The sequence below is a fragment of the Chroicocephalus ridibundus genome, chromosome Z (genome assembly GCF_963924245.1).
Source record: "Chroicocephalus ridibundus chromosome Z, bChrRid1.1, whole genome shotgun sequence".
Classification (NCBI taxonomy): domain Eukaryota; kingdom Metazoa; phylum Chordata; class Aves; order Charadriiformes; family Laridae; genus Chroicocephalus; species Chroicocephalus ridibundus.
The window spans coordinates 8169123-8188319 of NC_086316.1; the positions used below are offsets into that span (position 1 = coordinate 8169123).

The window sequence follows — 19197 nt, forward strand, 5'->3', positions numbered from 1 at the left end:
GAATTTCTGTTTACATAGTTCAGCAGAGATTTCTGATTCTTCAGAAGCCAGTTTGCCGTGTCATTTAACATGCCTTTGCATAACTATTTTGCTGTGATTTGTTATCCCCGTTCTGTGATTTGCTACTACATTGGGGAAAGATTCATCTATTTTCTGTAATAAGCGTGTGTGTTAGAGAATGCGTTGATGGTACTCTTTTCTGATGACCTTCTAACTTATTGTTGGTATCTCCAATTGTGCATGATGTACCCCTACAAAATACACAGCGATCACGTATTTTACATGCTACTGTCACACGCTTGCAGTTCTCATTCTCTTAGGGACTGTTGATCTCTCTGTGTATTCTTTCCATGCTTCTAACGACTTCACTTCTTCTCATGTGGCAGATTAATTACAACTACAACCATTTAGGTCCTGTTCCTTAAACAGTTTCAACTGCTAATGGAATTTTTACTTTCACACAATAGTCACTATTTTTCATAGTCTTTCAAAGACTTTGTATACATCTTTTGAAGACTGAAATAAATTATGTCTCCTTAGCATTTTACATTCACGCTGGGATACAAAAATACCTCTGTGCAAAACATATCAAGGTCTTTCGGATTTATTATTGGTTTTAATCTTTCTTTGATGAGAACATTTAAGATAATAGTAGTTGAATAGTGAGCAGAAGTGAGGAAAAAAATAGGGAAGATGAAGTACTAAGAAAATTTGCTGCTTTAACTGATACTCTTCCAAAAGCTAATACAGTTACTGTACTGGTGGTAACATTTTGGAGGTGGGAGAGGGGAGGGTGAGAACCCAGAATGCGTTTTGTGGTGTTTATAGAAAATTCATGCATCAGAGGGGGATAGATTCTACCCAAGGAAAAGGGGTAGAATTGTGGTAGCATCAGTTTATGTTTATAGTAAGTATGTTTTTGACAAATTGCTTTTTCGCTTTAGTAAAGCAATGAAAAAATAATCAAGAAGATAATGGAGAGTGTCATCTGGGCTTTCCCAAAACAGCTGTCATTTGTAAATAATACACTGCGCAAGATTCATTTTGTTCGTTTTGGTTTTATGATATATTTGCAAAATGAGCAGTTGGCAGGAGTGTAACTGGTGTGACATTTGGATTTCTAGAAAACATTCAATACAGTATCTTGAAACTTCTAAAACTGCTTCAGTCTTGTGTTATAGAGAAACTCTTAGATCTAAATGACTGTAATATGAGAATATGTGTCAAATCTTCCAAATTAACACTGATAACTAGCCAAAAGACAGTAAACACAGGACGGGGACAAGTAACGTATAGAGTTATGAGGTGTCTGTAAGACTTCGCACAAGGCTGTGAGTTCATTTACCTCACTTATTAGCAGCGCAGAAGGGTAAATATTATGCTGACAGTACTTGTGAATGGTTGTATGTTGGAACTAGAGGCAGTTGTCACTGAAATGGAGAAACCTGGAAAAGAATGTATTTAGGTGGACAGGTTCAGATTAAGAAAACTGTGCACTGAAACGCCTTGGAAAATATGAACTAAAAAATGTAGTAGACAGGTCTTAACATTGTAATGCCCCTTCAGTCCTGGGCTGTGAACCACAAATAGCTCTACCCCAACTCTGTACCCCATGTGAGGCAGCTGTTTTTGTTAGAGCGTGAGTACTGGCATACGGGATCAAAACAAGAGAACATCAGTTGAGAGAAGGGCAAAAAAGAGTTGACTAGGGAATTTATGATGTAATGAAAGTTATGGTTTTCTGTGTGTTTTTATATTTTTCTGGCTCATGGCTGTTGAGAAGCAACTGCCTCGTTGCGGTGAGCATGTTCTGAGAGTACTTCAGGTGTACGAGACACCCAGGTGGCATTCGTTTGGTCCCTCCTTAAAAAGCATGGCTGTTTGGGCTCAATGCTCTATCTGCTCTGGCAGCCTGCACCTGCCAGAATAGTTTGGGTGGATTTTGCTAAAGATGAGATAGTTCGGAGTAGCTCTAAAATTGAACGTTGGGGTGTAAAAGAAGTAAGCATACATAGATTGTCTGAGCTATACAGTGGTCAGTGGTATCTATTTGTGTATAAATGACAAAGGTTAAGAGCTCTTCCTTAAAGATCTACCATGGAATGAGGCTAAGAGTAATGGAACAAAAATAAGAAAAGGAAAATTTAAGTTCGCTGTCATGGAATCCACTCTGCTAGTAGATAACCAGACAGGCTGCTAGGTAATCTCATCTATGCTCCCTGTCCCACAAAGGGCTGTACCAGATGATCTTTCAAGGTCCCTTCCACCTGAGCTGTTCTGTGATTCCATGATTCTGTGAGTCAGTAAGGTCTAGAAGTCCTCTGCTGATTTTTTCAGTTAGAAGGTGAACTGTAGTCCTGGTTGAGTACAGCCTTTGAAGCTTTGTTGCCTTCATCTCTAAAACATAGGACCTCAAGCTCATCTAGTATTTTCCTGTATCTCTTGATAGCAGAGACCTCTTCAGTTTGTTGACTGTAAGTCTTGTATCTTGATGTGCAAATTTACTTCCTTTCAGGAGACATGGCATGAAGTACTGGGTTTAAGTAATTCAACAGATGTTTCATACCAATTCGTCATATGATTGGCAAAGTGGCAAGGGGCTAGCACAACTAGCTTTCATCTAAACGATGTCATTGCTTATGAGGGTCGAATAGAGCTATTCAGATGGGGTACACACATTTTTGAAACAAAAGATGATGTTCTGCTCCAGAATTTTTCCTTTTGTGTCCCAGCTGCTGCGTTTTCCTTGAAGAGCTGATCCTTATCCAATGTATTTTCTGTCCTTGAAGTTGGGTTCTAGCCTTGGAGGAATAATTCCCACTAGCTTGGCTGGACCAAGAAGGTGGGCTTTTCCCAGTTAATCGGTCACTGGTTATGGGCTTAATCGATACAGTTGGCAATGAGGGTATTTTTCTAAAATTAATAGTTCCTTATAAATCTTTTTAAGCCTCTGTAATCAGACAGATGGACATGTGCTATGTGAGACAGAAGTATATATTCTTTGAAAAACAAAACAAAACTCCTTCATACAAGCCTCAAACTCCCCTATTCCCTTCAGGCTCTTTCTCTGAATAAATGTCTCAAGATGATATATGTCCTGTTAAAAAGGACCAGCGTAAGACCTGTTAATTGGGTAATTTCCTCATCAAGGCCTGCTTTGAAGAGCATGAATACTGCTTAGACATAGTGAGGGCTTTCTACACAGACATAATTTTTACTCTTAACTGAATGATTTTTCAACTTTGAGAACAATTTTTTGTTTTGCTTTTACATTACATGTCTTCATTACGTTGCATTTGAAATATCTCAGAAGTACTGTGTCTTCCTGGTGATCAATGCAAGTCTTTCCAAGCCATTCCCAGTGCATCTGAGGAACAATTGTGCTTGAGAGGAGTGTATTTGAAGAGTGTGTAATACTCACAGTAGCTTTGGCTTTTATTTATATTGTTCACTTTTGTTTATATTTTTATCTGCCATCACTTAAAGAAGGAACTTTTAAAAAGATGATTTTTATATATTAACTACTGTTATGCGGTGGTGTTGGGGTTAAGTGCCATGCAGTTGGTTCATTCTGCCAACTTCGCAAACAGAAGTGATAGTACCTCAAGGTTACCTTCTAAAAATAATTTTTAAATAGCAAAATTATTTTCTAATAGTTATATTCAAAAAATACATCAAAATTATGCTAGGTTACTTCATATGAGTGCAAAGAACATTTTTAGGTTTGTGAACTACATACCCTTCTCCTGCAAGCTATTGGCTCAACTTGCATGTATTTAGTTTCTTAAGAATTGGATGTTGGAGATGAGAATCAAAGTTTTAGTCTCTTTTGGAAAGTGCTAGCTTTACCAGTGCGTCTTGCATTACAAACACTGTGTCTACCTTTTTTAGTAAGCTTTTATGTACTTTTATTTATTTTTATATATATATATATATCTAAATACCTTTCATATTAAGGCTGTTTAAGCATTTCATTAAAATAATCTGCTTTTTGTCTGCCATTACTTCTGTCTCTAGAGCAGAATATGGTTTGATGGTTTGTGTTCGAATGATTTTTTTTTTTTAACAAAATTGGGCAGCAAACAATGCCATGTGCAGTTGTAACTGGAGGAATTGGTGTGCATGCAATGCCCTAGTTTCACCCAGTTTTAACATAAGACATGTTGTGTGGATTTCTGCAGGACCTCCAGTTATTTGCCAACAGAGCCCCTTCAGTAGTTACACGGGCTTTATTGTATGTAGTCCCCAAACTATTTCATTTTGTAGTTAAGGACAAACTAATGACCATGGCATTAATAAAACAGTGGTGTGATCATAGTTAAGATTCAACATTTGGGAAGTATTGTAGAGGTACAGAACACTGTCACTGTGTGTTAAGTTGTCTAATGATTCGCTGATCAACAAGAAAAGTGTGAAGCCAAGAGTGAGAGTTCTTCAACTTCATTTCCTTTGAAAACAGTGTAAAACAAACAGTGTTTCCTAGGTGGGAGAGAAGTCATAGCCAGAGTAGCTCTGTTCAGGAGAGGTTGCCAGCACAGACAAACCAAGCCAAACTAGCTTTCCATTTTCACTGAGTGGTGGGAAACTGGGTTGTAACTGGTGCTGCTCCTGTTTGCCACGTTACCTCTAGCAGTAAAGCACTCCTTGAGGATTGTAAAACACTGGCTCGCTTTGGATGTGGAGGGAAGGCGGCGGAGGGAAGACTGCCACCTGCTGAATCAGTAACATTAGTTCTGCGTCTTCTAGGTTTTCCTTAGTGCAAAGTGGAAAACCTGTTAGACCACTTTAAGGGTGCTTTTTAACTCTTATTTTCTGGGGGGTCATGCATCTTTGACCTTAAAACAGTGCACGTCTCAGTGGTGGAGTGATACAAAATACATCGTTAATAAAATTCTATTCAGAATCTAAAAATAATATTCTAAAATATGCTTTCCTAGAATACAAAAAGCTTATTTTAAGTATCAGCTATATTAATAAGTGTAATAAAGTAAGAAATATGTCCATACAGATTGATGATGATAAAGCCTTTCATAACTACAGAGTCTTTTCTTCTTTCTCTTTTTGCTCTCTGCATGAATTATGTAATGCTTTTTAGCCACAGTAATCACAAAAATGCACATCTCAGTTTTTACTGTTTTGTTTTAGATAAGATGGGAAAAAAACATCACACTGGGGGAGCCCCCAGGATTCTTGCATTCCTGGTGGTGGTAAGTATCAATTTTCTTTTCCTCTGATTTTTAGAGTATGTCGATTGCTAGTTCCATCAGCTGGAGGCAAGAGAAGAAATTCAGGTGAACATTGTAAAAAGAATGTGAAGGTGAGGATCAAGAATCATTTTCTTTTTAAGAAATGAAAGAACAGAAAATTGGATGTAGAAAAAGATACAAATATTAGATACAGGAAAAGAAATACTGCATAGTGCATTGATAAGAAAGCATCTTTGAAAGAAGACAGCCTGCATTTCTTTCTGCACCACCTTCCAGTAAATTGTGTATTTAACAGATCATTCTACATATACTAAATAACTACACTTGAAAAAAACAGTATATACAGAGACTGCAGAGACTGAGTTTCGTCGGTGTTCAGTTCACATTCTAGTCACGGTAATAGCATATGAAAGTAATTAGCTGAAGCCAAGCTACCAGCCTTTTTGAGGAGCAGCGTGCATTAGCATGGGCTTGGTGATGCAGCATCTGCATTTGTGCAGTTTCTCTCAGTTCATAATACGGGTAGGCACGGGCTTGACTTCTAATTTTTTATGCATGATACCATTTGCTTATATATACTGGTGTGCAGACCACACGTGTGTAGAATTTCCAAGGAGAAAAGAGTGCTCATAGTCACTGCTGTTTAGCCATGCTGTTTATTAGTTGTCACATGATTTGAATATATCCAACATGCCTGTGTTTGAAAGAACACAACATACAGAGAATATGTCCAATTGTCAGGAATACAAGAATTTACAAGTTTTAAAGTGGTCCCATTCAAACCTGACTGATTTGTACAGCTGTATGGAAGGTGGCATATTCTTCATTGACTTTTCTTTCATAGCTTTTAGCTGTGTGATAGAAACCTGGCAAGGAGACCGTGTTCCTTACGAGTCTGGTGTCTACATTATCCTTTACTTTGATCTTCTGCAGCAGAGTGCTCAAATTCTTCACAATTCCATATTATGGTGCTGGACTAAGTTACAGAGGATTAAGTCTAAAACAATAAAGAAATACTACGAAACTTCTTAAAAATTTTGTTCTTTTAATTGTTCTAGCATACACATAATTTAATTCCAGAAGCTTCGTGTTCAGAACTGATTTTGTGCATCACTCTTATTTAAGGTTGGTTGGGGAGGAAGACTGATGGGAGTACATAATTTCCTCTCACTCTTTATAACCCAAGAACATACTCCTCTATTTCCTACTCTTGTCCATACACCTGTTTCTCTGGCAACTTTTGTTTAAAGCACAGTACTGGACGTTGGAAGAACTCCCAGTTTTCTCTCCAGTTTCTTTCCTTTTTATGTTATTACAAATCTGTCCCTTCCCATGCTTTTTGGAAGTTAATTGCAGCAGTTGCCAGAGGGATGAGGTTAAACGCAGAGCTTCCGTAATATGCTTTGTACCCTTAAACCTTGTGTATTAGACTAGCTTCTTGGTCTATACTATAGTGGTATTAAAGGAATACAGCACTGCTTGCCTTGGAGAATTGGATAGCAGTTCTTGATTCTTCATAGCTGTTTTACAAAGCTAAATTCTTTCATAGAGGTAAGTGTTTTCATCCCTCAGCAAGGAAGTGATATGTCTGTTTCTATATATGAACATACCTATGTGGTATGTGTACACCATGAAATCTACACAAGTATTACAATGATTTTCTTACCATCTCTGTAACTTCTTAACTCGCAGTGTGTTTTGGGATCTCTACTGTGCAGCTCCAGAAAGACGAGAAACATGTGAACATTCAAGCGAAGCAAAAGCCTTTCATGACTATGTAAGTTTTGTGTGTCTTTACCACACTTCCATTAATTGTATGTATAAATATGATGAAGAAGTATTTTTAGATTGCAGTGGTTCAAAAATGCAGGTGTCTGTCATATAGAACTCTTAAGTTTTCTGGGGATGCCTTAGAATTAGAACTTCGTAATACTGTGATTACCCAGCACCAAACAGAAAACTCCTGGACGGACATCAAAGTGCTGTCTTATGTGTTAATGCAAAATGTCCTTCTGTCCCCGCCCCCTGCATGGACGCATCAGGGTGGTCACAAAGGCGCAGGGCAAATGGAAGCGCAGATATGTCCTGTCCAAGTATCTGTTCTCTGTCAGCGGTAAAGCAAAGGCTGTTCAGTAGATGGAATTGAACACCTGGCTTCTGTCAGGACCATACTGACTTACAGTGTGATTGTTCATTCTTCAGGTGTTTTTGTATCCTGAAGTAGGTATTTTTCATCAGCATAATAAACACTTAAGCATCATAGAACAAGTTAAATGCACAATCACTTGGTCCAAGAGAATGGAAGGAATAAAGGGCAAAAGTATTATGCCAATTTTGATGCCTTTGAGACTTAATTCAAAACACAGCAGGGAGTCTGGCAATGTTTTCCCTGCAAGGAATAATAATAATAATAATAATAACAACAATAATAATAACAATAACAATAATAATATTATTCTAGAAATTAAGGTCCAAAACATTGCAACAGTTTCATTCCATTCTCATAATGTAAATGGAGCTCTCCAGAAATGTGAAACTGCAATCCAGAATTAGGATGGAATTTGAGTTCCTTCTACTGTGTCGGCTTTTCTCCATCTGCTGATGTCATTTTTACTGACAATATCCTTAGGAGGCTGACGACTCTTGAGTTTATTGTTCCTTTGGGCCATTGATGTAATCTAAAGAGGGGGTATAACTCTCTTACAGTACAACTCTGAAACCTTTTTCTGGAGTGTTTTCCAGGTCTGTCTTAAAAATACTGTCTACTTACTGCAGAAAAATATCTCTACAAACAAAAGTAAAATTAGACTGCTATAGCCCAATGTCTTACAAACACAAATTTGGAAAACAGAAATGAATCAACTAAGTCACCATTTTCCATAATTTGATAATGGCTTGGCGTCCTATGGTATGTGAGACAAAGGTGATCTTGCCTTATTTTTAGTTAACAATGACAACTTAGGTTGTAAATGCGTCATCAAAACACTTAAAACTGTTCAGCATATTGCTGCAAGACTCCCCGTCTCACCAGAGCGCAGTAGAGAACTCAAACAAGTTCTGTGTGTGATACAATTTTGTGATTGTCTGAATGTTTAAGTTACTGTATAAAATTGTGTTTGATAAAGGAAAAATAAAATCATGGTATGCATAACAGTCTGTGTTATGACAGGATGAATGTTTATTTCAGAAATAAATTGGTTTATTTTAGAAACTAATTCACTAGGTATATCTACAACCCGTTCTCCCTTAATCTTTTAGGTGACAGGAAAAAGCTAGCTTTTGCATTATTTTTGTCACAGTTGAGATAAACCCATCTAACATCTAGCAAGACTCATGGTGTTCCTTAGCATCATGTGCTTTTTGCTTAGTAAGACAGTTTGCATCACAAGTAATTTTGAAATCTTACATGTATTTAATATTTCATGAGTGTATTGTATGCTTATGTTAGAGAACATGACAAATTGTTATAAAATACAGCCAAGCATATTTCACAAGAGAGGAAGATGAACATTTATTAAGTGAAATCCTGACCCATGTAGTGTTTTGCCATTAACTCTAAAGGGGTCAAAATTCCATTGTCAGTGAAGACCGTCAGAGAGCTGGTCACTGGATTCTGGCTTCTCCATCAGTTTGAGGGGTCTGGTAAATCAAAACCCTGCTGTTAAATTGCAGGTCAAGTAATTGAGCACTTTAGCTGTACTGTCATATCTGGAAATCGTAATTGTCAAGTACAAAAAGCACAGAAGGCTTATTTATTAATTCATACTAGCAATTCAGAATTTTTTATTAGGTATGTGTTCTACTTGACCTAAGAAAAGTCATTCTTGCTGAAGCTGTGAGTGATCTGGTTACACCATACTTGTCATGTTTAACACTAAGTAGGCTGAATTGCTGAACCAATATCTTGTCTGTCTTTGCTTTTGTGAAGAGAGAAAGGTTTACGAATGTTTGATGGAGGAGGAAAGCACTTGCAGATGATTTAATGGTTTGTGAAACATTGCTGCCTCAGTCAGCATATTTGCAAGTCAGTCTGGAACACACACAGGTTGACTCATAAAATGAATAGATAAAGGAAGATTTGAGTTTTTTTAAGTTTACTTGAAGTTTTACTGTATTTTAACTGCAGTTGCAAAAATAATGCCATTTGATTTCCTCTGTCCCTTCTTCTCGGCCAATGCTTTTTCGAGAGATGAGTTTTATTTCATTATTTAGTTTACCATGAGATTTCAGCATGCGCTTTGCTTGTCATTGAATACAATTAAATGTCTGCAGCGGGACTTTGTACATCTGCAGTATACTTGGATGAGAAGACTAGCCCGAGCCTTCTTCAACTCTGTCTATAGTGCTGTCCCGAAAAAGAGTGCATATGGAGTTTCCTCTATTGTCAACTCTGTCTAATCAAGCAAACTGAGTCTTAAGCCGTGTGTGCCTGTCAGTCTGTGCCACTCAACTCTGTTTTTGACTATTTGTGTAAAATAACAGTAAAACCAAATTCTTTTGGTTTAGGTAGCTACTATTTAAATTTCTGATATATATCTGTGTACAGGTTTCTTTATATAGTAGCATCCCCGTTCTGCAGATAAAGGGTTTGGAAGTACTCTTTCATTGTGTTCGGATTGTACTCATACAACTTCTGATTTTTATCGAGCTATTGAGAGGAGAAGAATCTTTCATGTCTGACAGCAGGAACATGAAGTGACTTTCAAGGTGGTGGCTGTAACTGCTTGCAGTACCAACAACGCTCATCTTACTAAAAATCTAATAAATATAAAAGCAAAGACCTATTCTGGCTCTAAAAACAAGATTTTTCTATGCTTGTCCTCAGGTTAAGTATTTGCAGCTCCTCCATATTACTTAAAAGGGATTCTATTTTTATTTCTATTGAGATTTGCAATTGGAAATGTTTTCTTATGAGTGAACAAGGTTCTGAACTCATTAGGTACATTTATGTAATATATTTTAGGCTTGAAAAGGGAGGCGCATGTCATGAAAGTGCGTGTGCTGGATCAGGGAGGTAGGTTCTGGCCTCAAAGTTTTAACATAAGTAATTTAGAATTAGAAATGTTTTACTTTTCAGCTAACTCTGGAAAGAAAACTGGTGCTCACTCACCTAGCCTATTAATATTGCAAGTGTTTTGGTAGGAGCAGCTTATTTGAAGCAGAAAAGCCTCCCATGTTTCTTTTCCAGGTACCTGTTACTTTGCCTGGAGGAAAACTTCTCTGTGCTTTTTGTGAAAAATCATTTACATGGATGCTCTGAGACAAAACTTAGTCTTCATTGTAGAAGGGGTTTTTCATTGTTCATGGTGTCCTAAAGAGATCTTTTCATCTCTTTAGTTAAGATCTTGCTTCTCTGGGTTTGAACTGACATCTTCTGTTGAGAGAAGCCGGTTCCAATGTGCACTTTGTTCCTGCCTTCTTTCCACTTCTTTACAAGCTGAAAACATACTGCGTAAATATAAAGCTTGTGGTTCCGTGGAGAAGAATGGATTTTTAGCAGCACCCTTACCAATGAACTCCTGACTGCCGCAAGTGACCATTCTTCTCTTCCTCAGGCCTGGCCATTCATTTACATCTGTGGACCCTGGATTTGGAGGGGTGGTACCTGAAAAGGCCTTTCTTACACAATCATTTCTGTACATAACAGTTAAGATCTGTTTACAGTTTGGGCTCCTCACCACAAAAAAGACATTGAGCTGCTGGAGCGGGTCCAGAAAAGGGCAATGAAGCTGGTGAGGGGTCTGGAGCACAAGCCTTATGAGGAGCGGCTGAGGGAGCTGGGGGTGTTCAGCCTGGAGAAAAGGAGGCTGAGGGGAGACCTTCTCGCTCTCCACAACTCCCTGAAAGGAAGGGGTAGAGAGGTGGGGGTCGGTCTCTTCTCCCAAGTAACAGGTGAGAGGACAAGAGGAAACGGCCTCAAGTTGCACCAGGGGAGGTTTAGACTGGGTATTAGGAAAAATTACACTGAAAGGGTTATTAAGCATTGGAACAGGCTGCCCAGGGAAGTGGTTGAGGGACCACCCCTGGAGGTATTTAAAAGACAGGTAGACACCGTGCTTAGAGACGTGGTTTAGTGATGGCTTTTGTCAGAGTTAGGTTGGTGGTTGGACTACATGATCTGGAAGGTCCCTTCCAACCTAGGCAATTCTATGATTCTATGATTATAAGTTCCGGTGCCTCTCTCACCCTCCTTATAATGGTTCTTCCATGTGGTGTTGGTGTAAAGAGGGATCTATGAATTTTCACAAGGAGCTATAGTAAAGTCTTGATTATTTTCCAGGTAAGACTTTATTAGTGTCTTCTCCACAGCTTTTTGAAAGATCACTTTTGATATGACTAAGAGTTTCTTGTTTGTTTTTATGGCTCCCAAAAGTATGCCAGGTAATTTACAGGATAGGAAAAAAGACACATTCATTGCCCCAGAGACTGTACAGTCTCATAAGCTGGTATCACATTTCCACCTGACTTGTTAGCACATTTTAATATTGAGCTGTATGACAGGGAGCTTAGCTGTACATGAAGGTTATAGGGTGTATTAAAGACTATGCTAAAATCAGGTGTGTCCGTATTTTTCCTTTTAAAGGTCATAGTGATATAAATCAAATTTTTGTAGAAGTTATTGGGCATAGTGTTTGGGCATTTGACATGGCTGATCAATCTCTTTGTGAGTCTTTCATAAGAAAAAGTCGGGTCTCTGCATTGATTGCTATATTTTATGGAAAAAAAACCCCTTAAACACTCTTTTCTCTGGACCCATCTTCCTTCAGCAGAACTAAGGCTTCCTTCAGCAGCCTGCCCTAAATGCCCCAAATCCCCTAATTTTTCATTAGCAGTACTTAGAATTTGAGGAGTTAAGAACATTTTTACATCTTTTAGACTGAAAATTATCATGAAAGGCCTGTGAAAAGATGGTCTCTGAAGGCATCATTAAATGTTTGTTGGTAGTGACCATAAATCTCAATCCTTATGTTCCCATAGCACAGTGAAACTATTCTGCAACAAGGACTGCTTTACACTAGTTTCATCAAACTACCTTTTTTTTCACTTCTAAACCCCACACAGGTCTTTTAGGTGCAGGTTTTTGTTGGTCTAAACACATGGAAGCTTATTCTATTTCAGGATAATTTTTGAAAATGTATTTTCTTTTCATATTCCCTGGGTGGTTTGAGTTCATGCTTAACAGCAGTCACGATCTTCTCCAGGCAGTCTGTCACAGGACCTCCTTATCTGCCTTTTGTGTATCAGGGATGGAAGAATTTGTTTTAGCTCTTGCTTTTCTTGCCTTTCCTAGCTCTTGCTACTGTGATCTTCTGCAGGCAGCATAGCTAAGGCAGCTTTTGCTTCTAGGTCTTTCCAGGTTTCTTGTCAAAAATTGTGTTCTACATCTGGTTTCCAGCTGTCTGTTTCTGTGGAGAATGCATGTTAACTCCCTCTGCTTACAACAAAAATCAAAACAAGATTTGCCCATCATCCCCAAGTGTGGAAGAGCAAGAGATGACAAGTACCGGGGGAGGATGGGGCAGGAATCAGAGGTAATCTACAAAAATGCTGAATTCAGTGTCACTTATGGGACAAATGCCAAATTGTGTTGCCCTGGGATCATGAAATGTAGGGGTCCATGAATGAGATCAACAAATTTCAGATCTCTGAGCAATTGGTAGCCTTCCTGCAAACTCAAGAGAACTTCTCTCCATTGCTTTCTTCTCTGGTTTTGAGGTTCTCCATGGTCACATGGGTTTTAAAGTTAAAGCAGAGGTTCCCTGGCGCAATTCTGTGGGTGCATGAGCATGATTTCCTTTGACTGAGAAGTATGTGCAATACCCTGTATAGTTTGTGCTTGGCCTCCTTTGCTCAGTAATGGTCAAGGACTGTTGTACCAAAAGCAATGCTTCTTGTCTGAGGTACCTATTAATTCCTTACGTGAGTTCTGCAGACTTGTGGAAGGTCATTTCCGTGTTTGCTAGTTGTCACTGTATCTGTAATTTCACCTTCAGAATATGTCCTCCAGACATGTGATTCTTCCTGCTATGGAGATATTACCCATGTCCACCTGGAGAACAGGTTATTTCTTAAAACTAGAAAAGAATTATTTTAAGTGGCCATAGCATTCTTTTCATAAGTAATACAGAAATTAAAAGCATCTCCTTCCATTCAGTCATTTTTAAAACAATATTGTTTGCTTTTTGTGTAAATAGCGTTCATTTTTAAGTATGAATGAAATGCCTTTCTTTACTGCTCTTTTCATTGCACAGAGATTGCGTATCCTTTCATGGTGTTCAGGTATATGTATAGTAAAGTGTATTCTTAGATGTGAAAGCTAGAAGGAGACTAAGGAAGTCTGACATTTGCTTTGAAATTCCATAGCTGAACATATCAAGTAAATCCATATGGTTAAAGATTGCACTGGTGTATTAGAAAAATAAAATGAACAATTAATAAATCATATTTTGTGCAGAATATTCTGTTAATGTATGTTACAAGGTGATAAGTCCTTTCTCATATGTGCGACCAAAAAGCTGTAAACTGAGAAACGTGGTAAATGCTTAGAATTTTTCCTTCAGTTATCTGTTGCGTAGGAACACGCATATCAAATGGGATGAATGTCTTCATGGGAAGACAGTACTTATTGGAGGAAGGTTTGGAGAGGACAGTGTGGTTCACAATCTGGGAGTTTTGTACAGTGGTACTGGCTGAACAGTACACTGGCAAGCTTAATTTTTTCAGTCTCTTCAGCTCCTTAACTTTATTGCTTAGTAGATGTTCCTTAATGCATTTGTGTGGAAAGGATTAATTAAATGCACACTCCAGCCCCCCGTCAAAGTAGATATCACTTTCTGCAAAACTGCACTGACTTGTGCTAGGATTTGGTCCACATATTTACAGGAGTATAACAAAATGTTGCACTGTTATCTCCAAGACTATGCGACTGTTTTAAAAGTTGAGAAATGGATAGTTTCCTTGGATTGGAGAGACCCCTTTTGCAGGAAAATATGGATTTATTTTCTTTTCATTTCCTGTTAAGAAAACCCCCAAGAGAATTCTAATTCTCACATTTCCATGAAGAAGGAAGATGTGCTCATTCTTTGCCCACCATCCTCCTTAATCATTCCTTACCAAAATTACTGGATAATATAATGGTTAGACTTGAACTACTCTGTGTCACAAATGTTAATTGTAAGCTCTGATACAGAAATGTGTTGTTTCTTACAGACCATATGATTTTGTCTCTTTATAGAGGTAATTTCACAGGTAAATTTGTGCTGTGCTTCTGTTTTAGTGTGAGGACTAAGCCATTTATTTCAGAGGGAAAAAGCAACATTTCCTCCCCAAAATTACAACACTTCTCCTTCGAGTGGAGATTTAATTTTCTCAGAATTTAGAAGTAAAATGGTTAATTAGTTTGACTTAAGTGTAAGCATCTGACTGTAAGGAACCACCATCTCCCCTGAAGGCAGTTTAGCTCCTCTTTCATGGTTCCCAGAGGGAGGCAGTGGACGTATTGAAAGAGTGCCTCTTTCCTAAGAACCGTTTTACGCTTCATTTTCATTGAAAACAATAGGAGATAACAGCCTTTCTAACGAGGGGAGGCTTTCCGGGAACATTCCGTGCAAAAAATAGTCTTTATTCAGAATAGAGCATTAAAAAGATTTATATACACTATATGTGAAACCGTGCCCAATTTATGAAATGGGACAAAACTTTGTTTTCTTTTGCTTGGAGGAAAGGGGGAGAGGGGGAAGCATGTGAAGATTGAACAAGTTAAGGGAGAAGTCAGTGGTTTAAGAGATAATGTGGTGTGCAGAGGATGAGGCAGAGGTCAAAAGACAAAGGGAAGTGGCTGGAATGCTCAGGCTGCTTTGCAGCCTTCCAGGGTAGTTTAGTTTTCACAACATTTTTTATATATTTTTTTTATATATATGTGTGTGTGGATATATATGTATGTGTATATATATGTGTGTGTATATATATATAAATAAATAAACATATATTAAAAAAAATATATAAACTTTTTTTTTATGTTGGTAGATGCACTGTTAAATTACTAAACGCTTTATTCCATAATAGGTGTCTCCATGGGTTTATTTTCTCTGGGTTCTGAAGTCTAGGGCTTTCTTTACAATTAAAATAAAACCAAGGCACTTATGTGGTAAAGTTATAATGTTTGTTATTGACTGGAAGAAGGCTCCACTGAAAATTTTTGACCAGTTCAATGGAAATCCCAGGATACTGCAGTTTTTTTTCCTGCTTGGTTGTCCTGATGAACAATTGTTAACTTCAGCCATTTCTCGGAGTGGTGGTGTTAAATGTATCTTGGTGTAAAATTTCATGCAAGATTCAAATTTGAATTTTCTTTTTTTAATTTGCTTTAAATGGATTATTTATGGTACCACAGCAAAAGTTATATTGCAGTTTAAGTTTTAAACTTTATAGTTGCAGTGAACTCAAAATCAAGGTTTCAATGGAGGAAGGGTATTTTTTTGTATTACAAGTGGAAGCACTTATGCATATACACATTTCATGATGTGCGTTTTAGTAATTTAATACATAAAAGTGTAAACCTTGTGGATTTCAGATATTCCCTCAAAAGTTGTAGAAACTTTGCTTTTTTTTTTTTTAATTTTATTTGCTTATAAGAATGATAAGCTACATCCTACCATGAGTTTAAGTAGAGTACACTGAGGAATGTCCTGTTTCTAAGCTTTTAGTAGTTGTATTTAAAAACATTCTACTTACCACTGTTGACATACAGATCACATACAGATCATTCTTATTCATTGCATAGTGTACACAGTATGTTTTTACAGCACTGCAGAAAGTTATTAAAGGAGGTTAAGTTGTAGCTTAGTAACATCAGGAATGTTAAATTGACTAACAAATGCTCTGAATTTATAGTTGAAGATCTTCTGACATGAATATTTAACACTGATTGTGTGTAATGCTTTACATCAATAAAGTACTGAACAAACATTTGATCAATAGAGAGCAAATGTTGGATTAAAGCCTTGCAACAACGCACTTCCTCTGCACACTCTTCCTCCCCCTCGGTATTCTTACTTCTGATGGTTTATTTTCCACGTCAGGATTTTGTCTGGTGTTTATAATGCTAAATGATTTAGGTAGCCTTGTATTAGATGTTTGCATTTAGCGGTTCCAATTTAGCTAGTGAGATTTCTCTCTGAGCTAATTACGTTGAGGGTATTTTGAGAGCTCTGCAAAGGCGTGTGCCTCTGTGTGTGCATCTGTATGTAGAGATAAGTTCATCTCCTCCAGAAGAATACAGTGCAAGACAGTACTACATTGCTGTAAAGCATTTTTTTGATACCAGTATTTGGCTAGATTTGAGGCACTTTGCCTGAATGTATTCTTCTTTAGCCTCATAAAAAGTAAAAGTGAAACTGAGAGTCTTATTTCTGCACAATATGCCAAATACTGATTTTCGTAACAAGCTCGACTGCTCTGTTAATACGTCTAAGTGACTCATTTCAGACTTGCTTAACACATGCCTGGAAAAACCAAAGACTTATAACTTCCATCTGCTCTCTAATATGATGAAAGATGAATCCCGAAGATCGCAAATTGCGGGAGACATGCAGCTCTTAATAAGAACAGCTGAACAACAAATGCCTTGTGAGAGGTGGTGAAAAATGAAGTAATGAGGAGGAAAGGCAGGCAAGCCTCTTGAGGGAACATGGATATCCATGGCTGACTAGAACTGTCACATCCAAACATTACACTAAATATGAAATGCACATTATATAACACGAGTCACAGGGAACAGATAATAGCCTTTTTGAATTTTCTACCAAATTAATGCCTTAATATTACAAGCAATTGTGCTAACATGGATTCTTGATCTTGTTTCACTTGAGCAGAAATATTGTGCGATCTCCATATTAGAAAACCTGTTCTGCAAATGAGGTTTTGAAGTCTTGTTTCTTGTTTTGCATTCTAAACTTAGCCACTGAATACGTATAAACCTTCAATGTATACAAATCGAGCATTACATTCCTGTGTATAGTATTGCAGAAAAAAGCGTACATGCATACATGTGTAGCTAGAGAAAAATGGAGATCGTGGCATAATCAAGAAGAATCAAAATAAAGCTTGACTTACGGCGAAAATCTGCTTTGCATTTTGTCATTGTAGGCTGTTTCATTGTGACCTCTCCTTAACTTAAGTGGACATCTCAATAGTGCTGTCGCAGTAACATCCACAAACTAGATTTACGCCAGTTAGCAAGGATACCTGTAAAAAAACTCAAATGCAGCAGTCTGTGACCCATCAGAGGCTAATTTACCCTGCCAAGAAAGTAGTAGTCTGCATAATTCACACCAGAAGAGGTGCGTGACCGGTCTAGTTTACTCTGACATAGGAAGAGGAAGACAAAGATCGTTATAAGGTATATGATAAATATTACGTTCTGAGCCATAGAGAACCTGGAAGATATTTTCCAGTTCTGCTTTGAGATCTGATTTCCATAAACATATTGCAAAACTGAAATTTTAGCCTATGAATTGTACAAAGTTCTTAACTATAAAAGAGTTGAAATATGTGGTTCATCAGGTGAGTTTTAATATCCTCTCTGTTTTGAGAGAGAGGGTGAAAAGTATACAGATAGCGTATGGGCATATAGTGGAGTATGATGTTACACTTCATAAATCAATTTTACATCAGTAAGACTTGCAGTGAGATTTGTAAAGGCAGACACTTGAATCCCTGCGGAGCGTGACCTCATTGACTTTATCACAGACCTACACGGATGTTGTGATCTGCCTGTACAGATCTGATGGCAGGATCAGGGACTTTGGCCCTAATCTGGGAAACAATTTCATGGTCAAGTAGCATTGTATGTGTGAATACTCTCGTTAAACTCACAGGTTTGCAGTATCAGGATCATAGGAAACAGTGTGAAGACAGTGGGTCTTTGTTGTTTTTTCCCTGAATAGTCATGCGCAAAGACACCCTCTTCTCATTCCCTCTGTTGTGAAGAAAAGCTCTAGGTTTTTGTTTGTAAGGACAAAACTGTGTTGAAGAGACGTGGACAACTCATGTATCACGGCAGAAAGCTTTTTTACTCAGTCCTAGCTGTTCATTTATAATTTTTTGTGTATTTTCCCACTATTTTCATGGTTTTACGTTATTCTGTGTACAGCAACGTGGTGTTTTCAGACTCCCATTGCCAATTGCTTTATTTTTCTTGCTTCAGCTGCTTTCCCCCTGTTGTTTCATGGAGGACATGTGGTGGATTGGGGTTTGATGGACCACAGGAGCATAGCTCCTACCACTCCTAAGTCAGATCCAGCTGCTGTCTTGGCTTTCACTCATTTAGAATAGTTTACTTTCTGCTAGTTGGATAGTTTAATTTAACATTTCCAGTAACTGCTCTCCTCCCTTGCAAGATAAACAAAATTAAAAATAAACAGCCTCCTACCAACTGTTCTTTCTCACACTGTGTGATGGACGCCCCTTGAGTGTTTGTGGGATCTTCTGCCCTCCTTGATGCTGGAAAGAAGGCTTCCTCTTGCTGTCTTCAGGGAAACCTTTTCCTCCTAGCATTAAGAAGGAAATTATGGATCCGTCAGCATCCCAGGTTTCTGTATTCTCTTTGTTGGTGGTCTTGATGCTTGGCTGGGATGGTCTCTTGGCGCTTGGCTACTTCCAGTAGCTAGCTTGAGTACTACTAATTCTTGGATAGTTAATGTGGTGCATTCTCTGTACCCCCGTTAATTTTCAGCCCGGGCTTTGATTAAAAGCTTCTCCTTGCTCTCTCAGGTTTGAGGTTTGTTCCCATGCCTTTTCAACAGTGAGACACAGGGAAATTTGCTATTTCCTTTTCCTCTTAATAGGAAAAAAGGGAGCTCCTTTACATTCATGCTGGCTTTCCTGATAATTTGCACAATCTTCCTGGAAGAAAATTGGTTTTGTTAATTCTTTTTGCAGCGCAACAGTATGTGGAGCGGTTTGTTGAAGCTTCTGTTCCCTAAATGAT

General features: G+C 38.0%; 1 protein-coding gene across 4 annotated transcripts in view; it reads left to right on the forward strand.

Annotated features, from left to right (window-relative positions):
* SSBP2 (single stranded DNA binding protein 2) overlaps window positions 1-19197 on the forward strand; it is a 188785-nt gene that overhangs the window by 42617 nt on the left and 126971 nt on the right. For all 4 annotated transcript variants that reach the window (XM_063321381.1, XM_063321382.1, XM_063321383.1 and 1 more), the window contains exons 3-4: window positions 5146-5207; window positions 6900-6984. In XM_063321381.1, the coding sequence (XP_063177451.1) occupies window positions 5146-5207; window positions 6900-6984 (147 nt within the window). The remainder of the gene's footprint in view (window positions 1-5145; window positions 5208-6899; window positions 6985-19197) is intronic.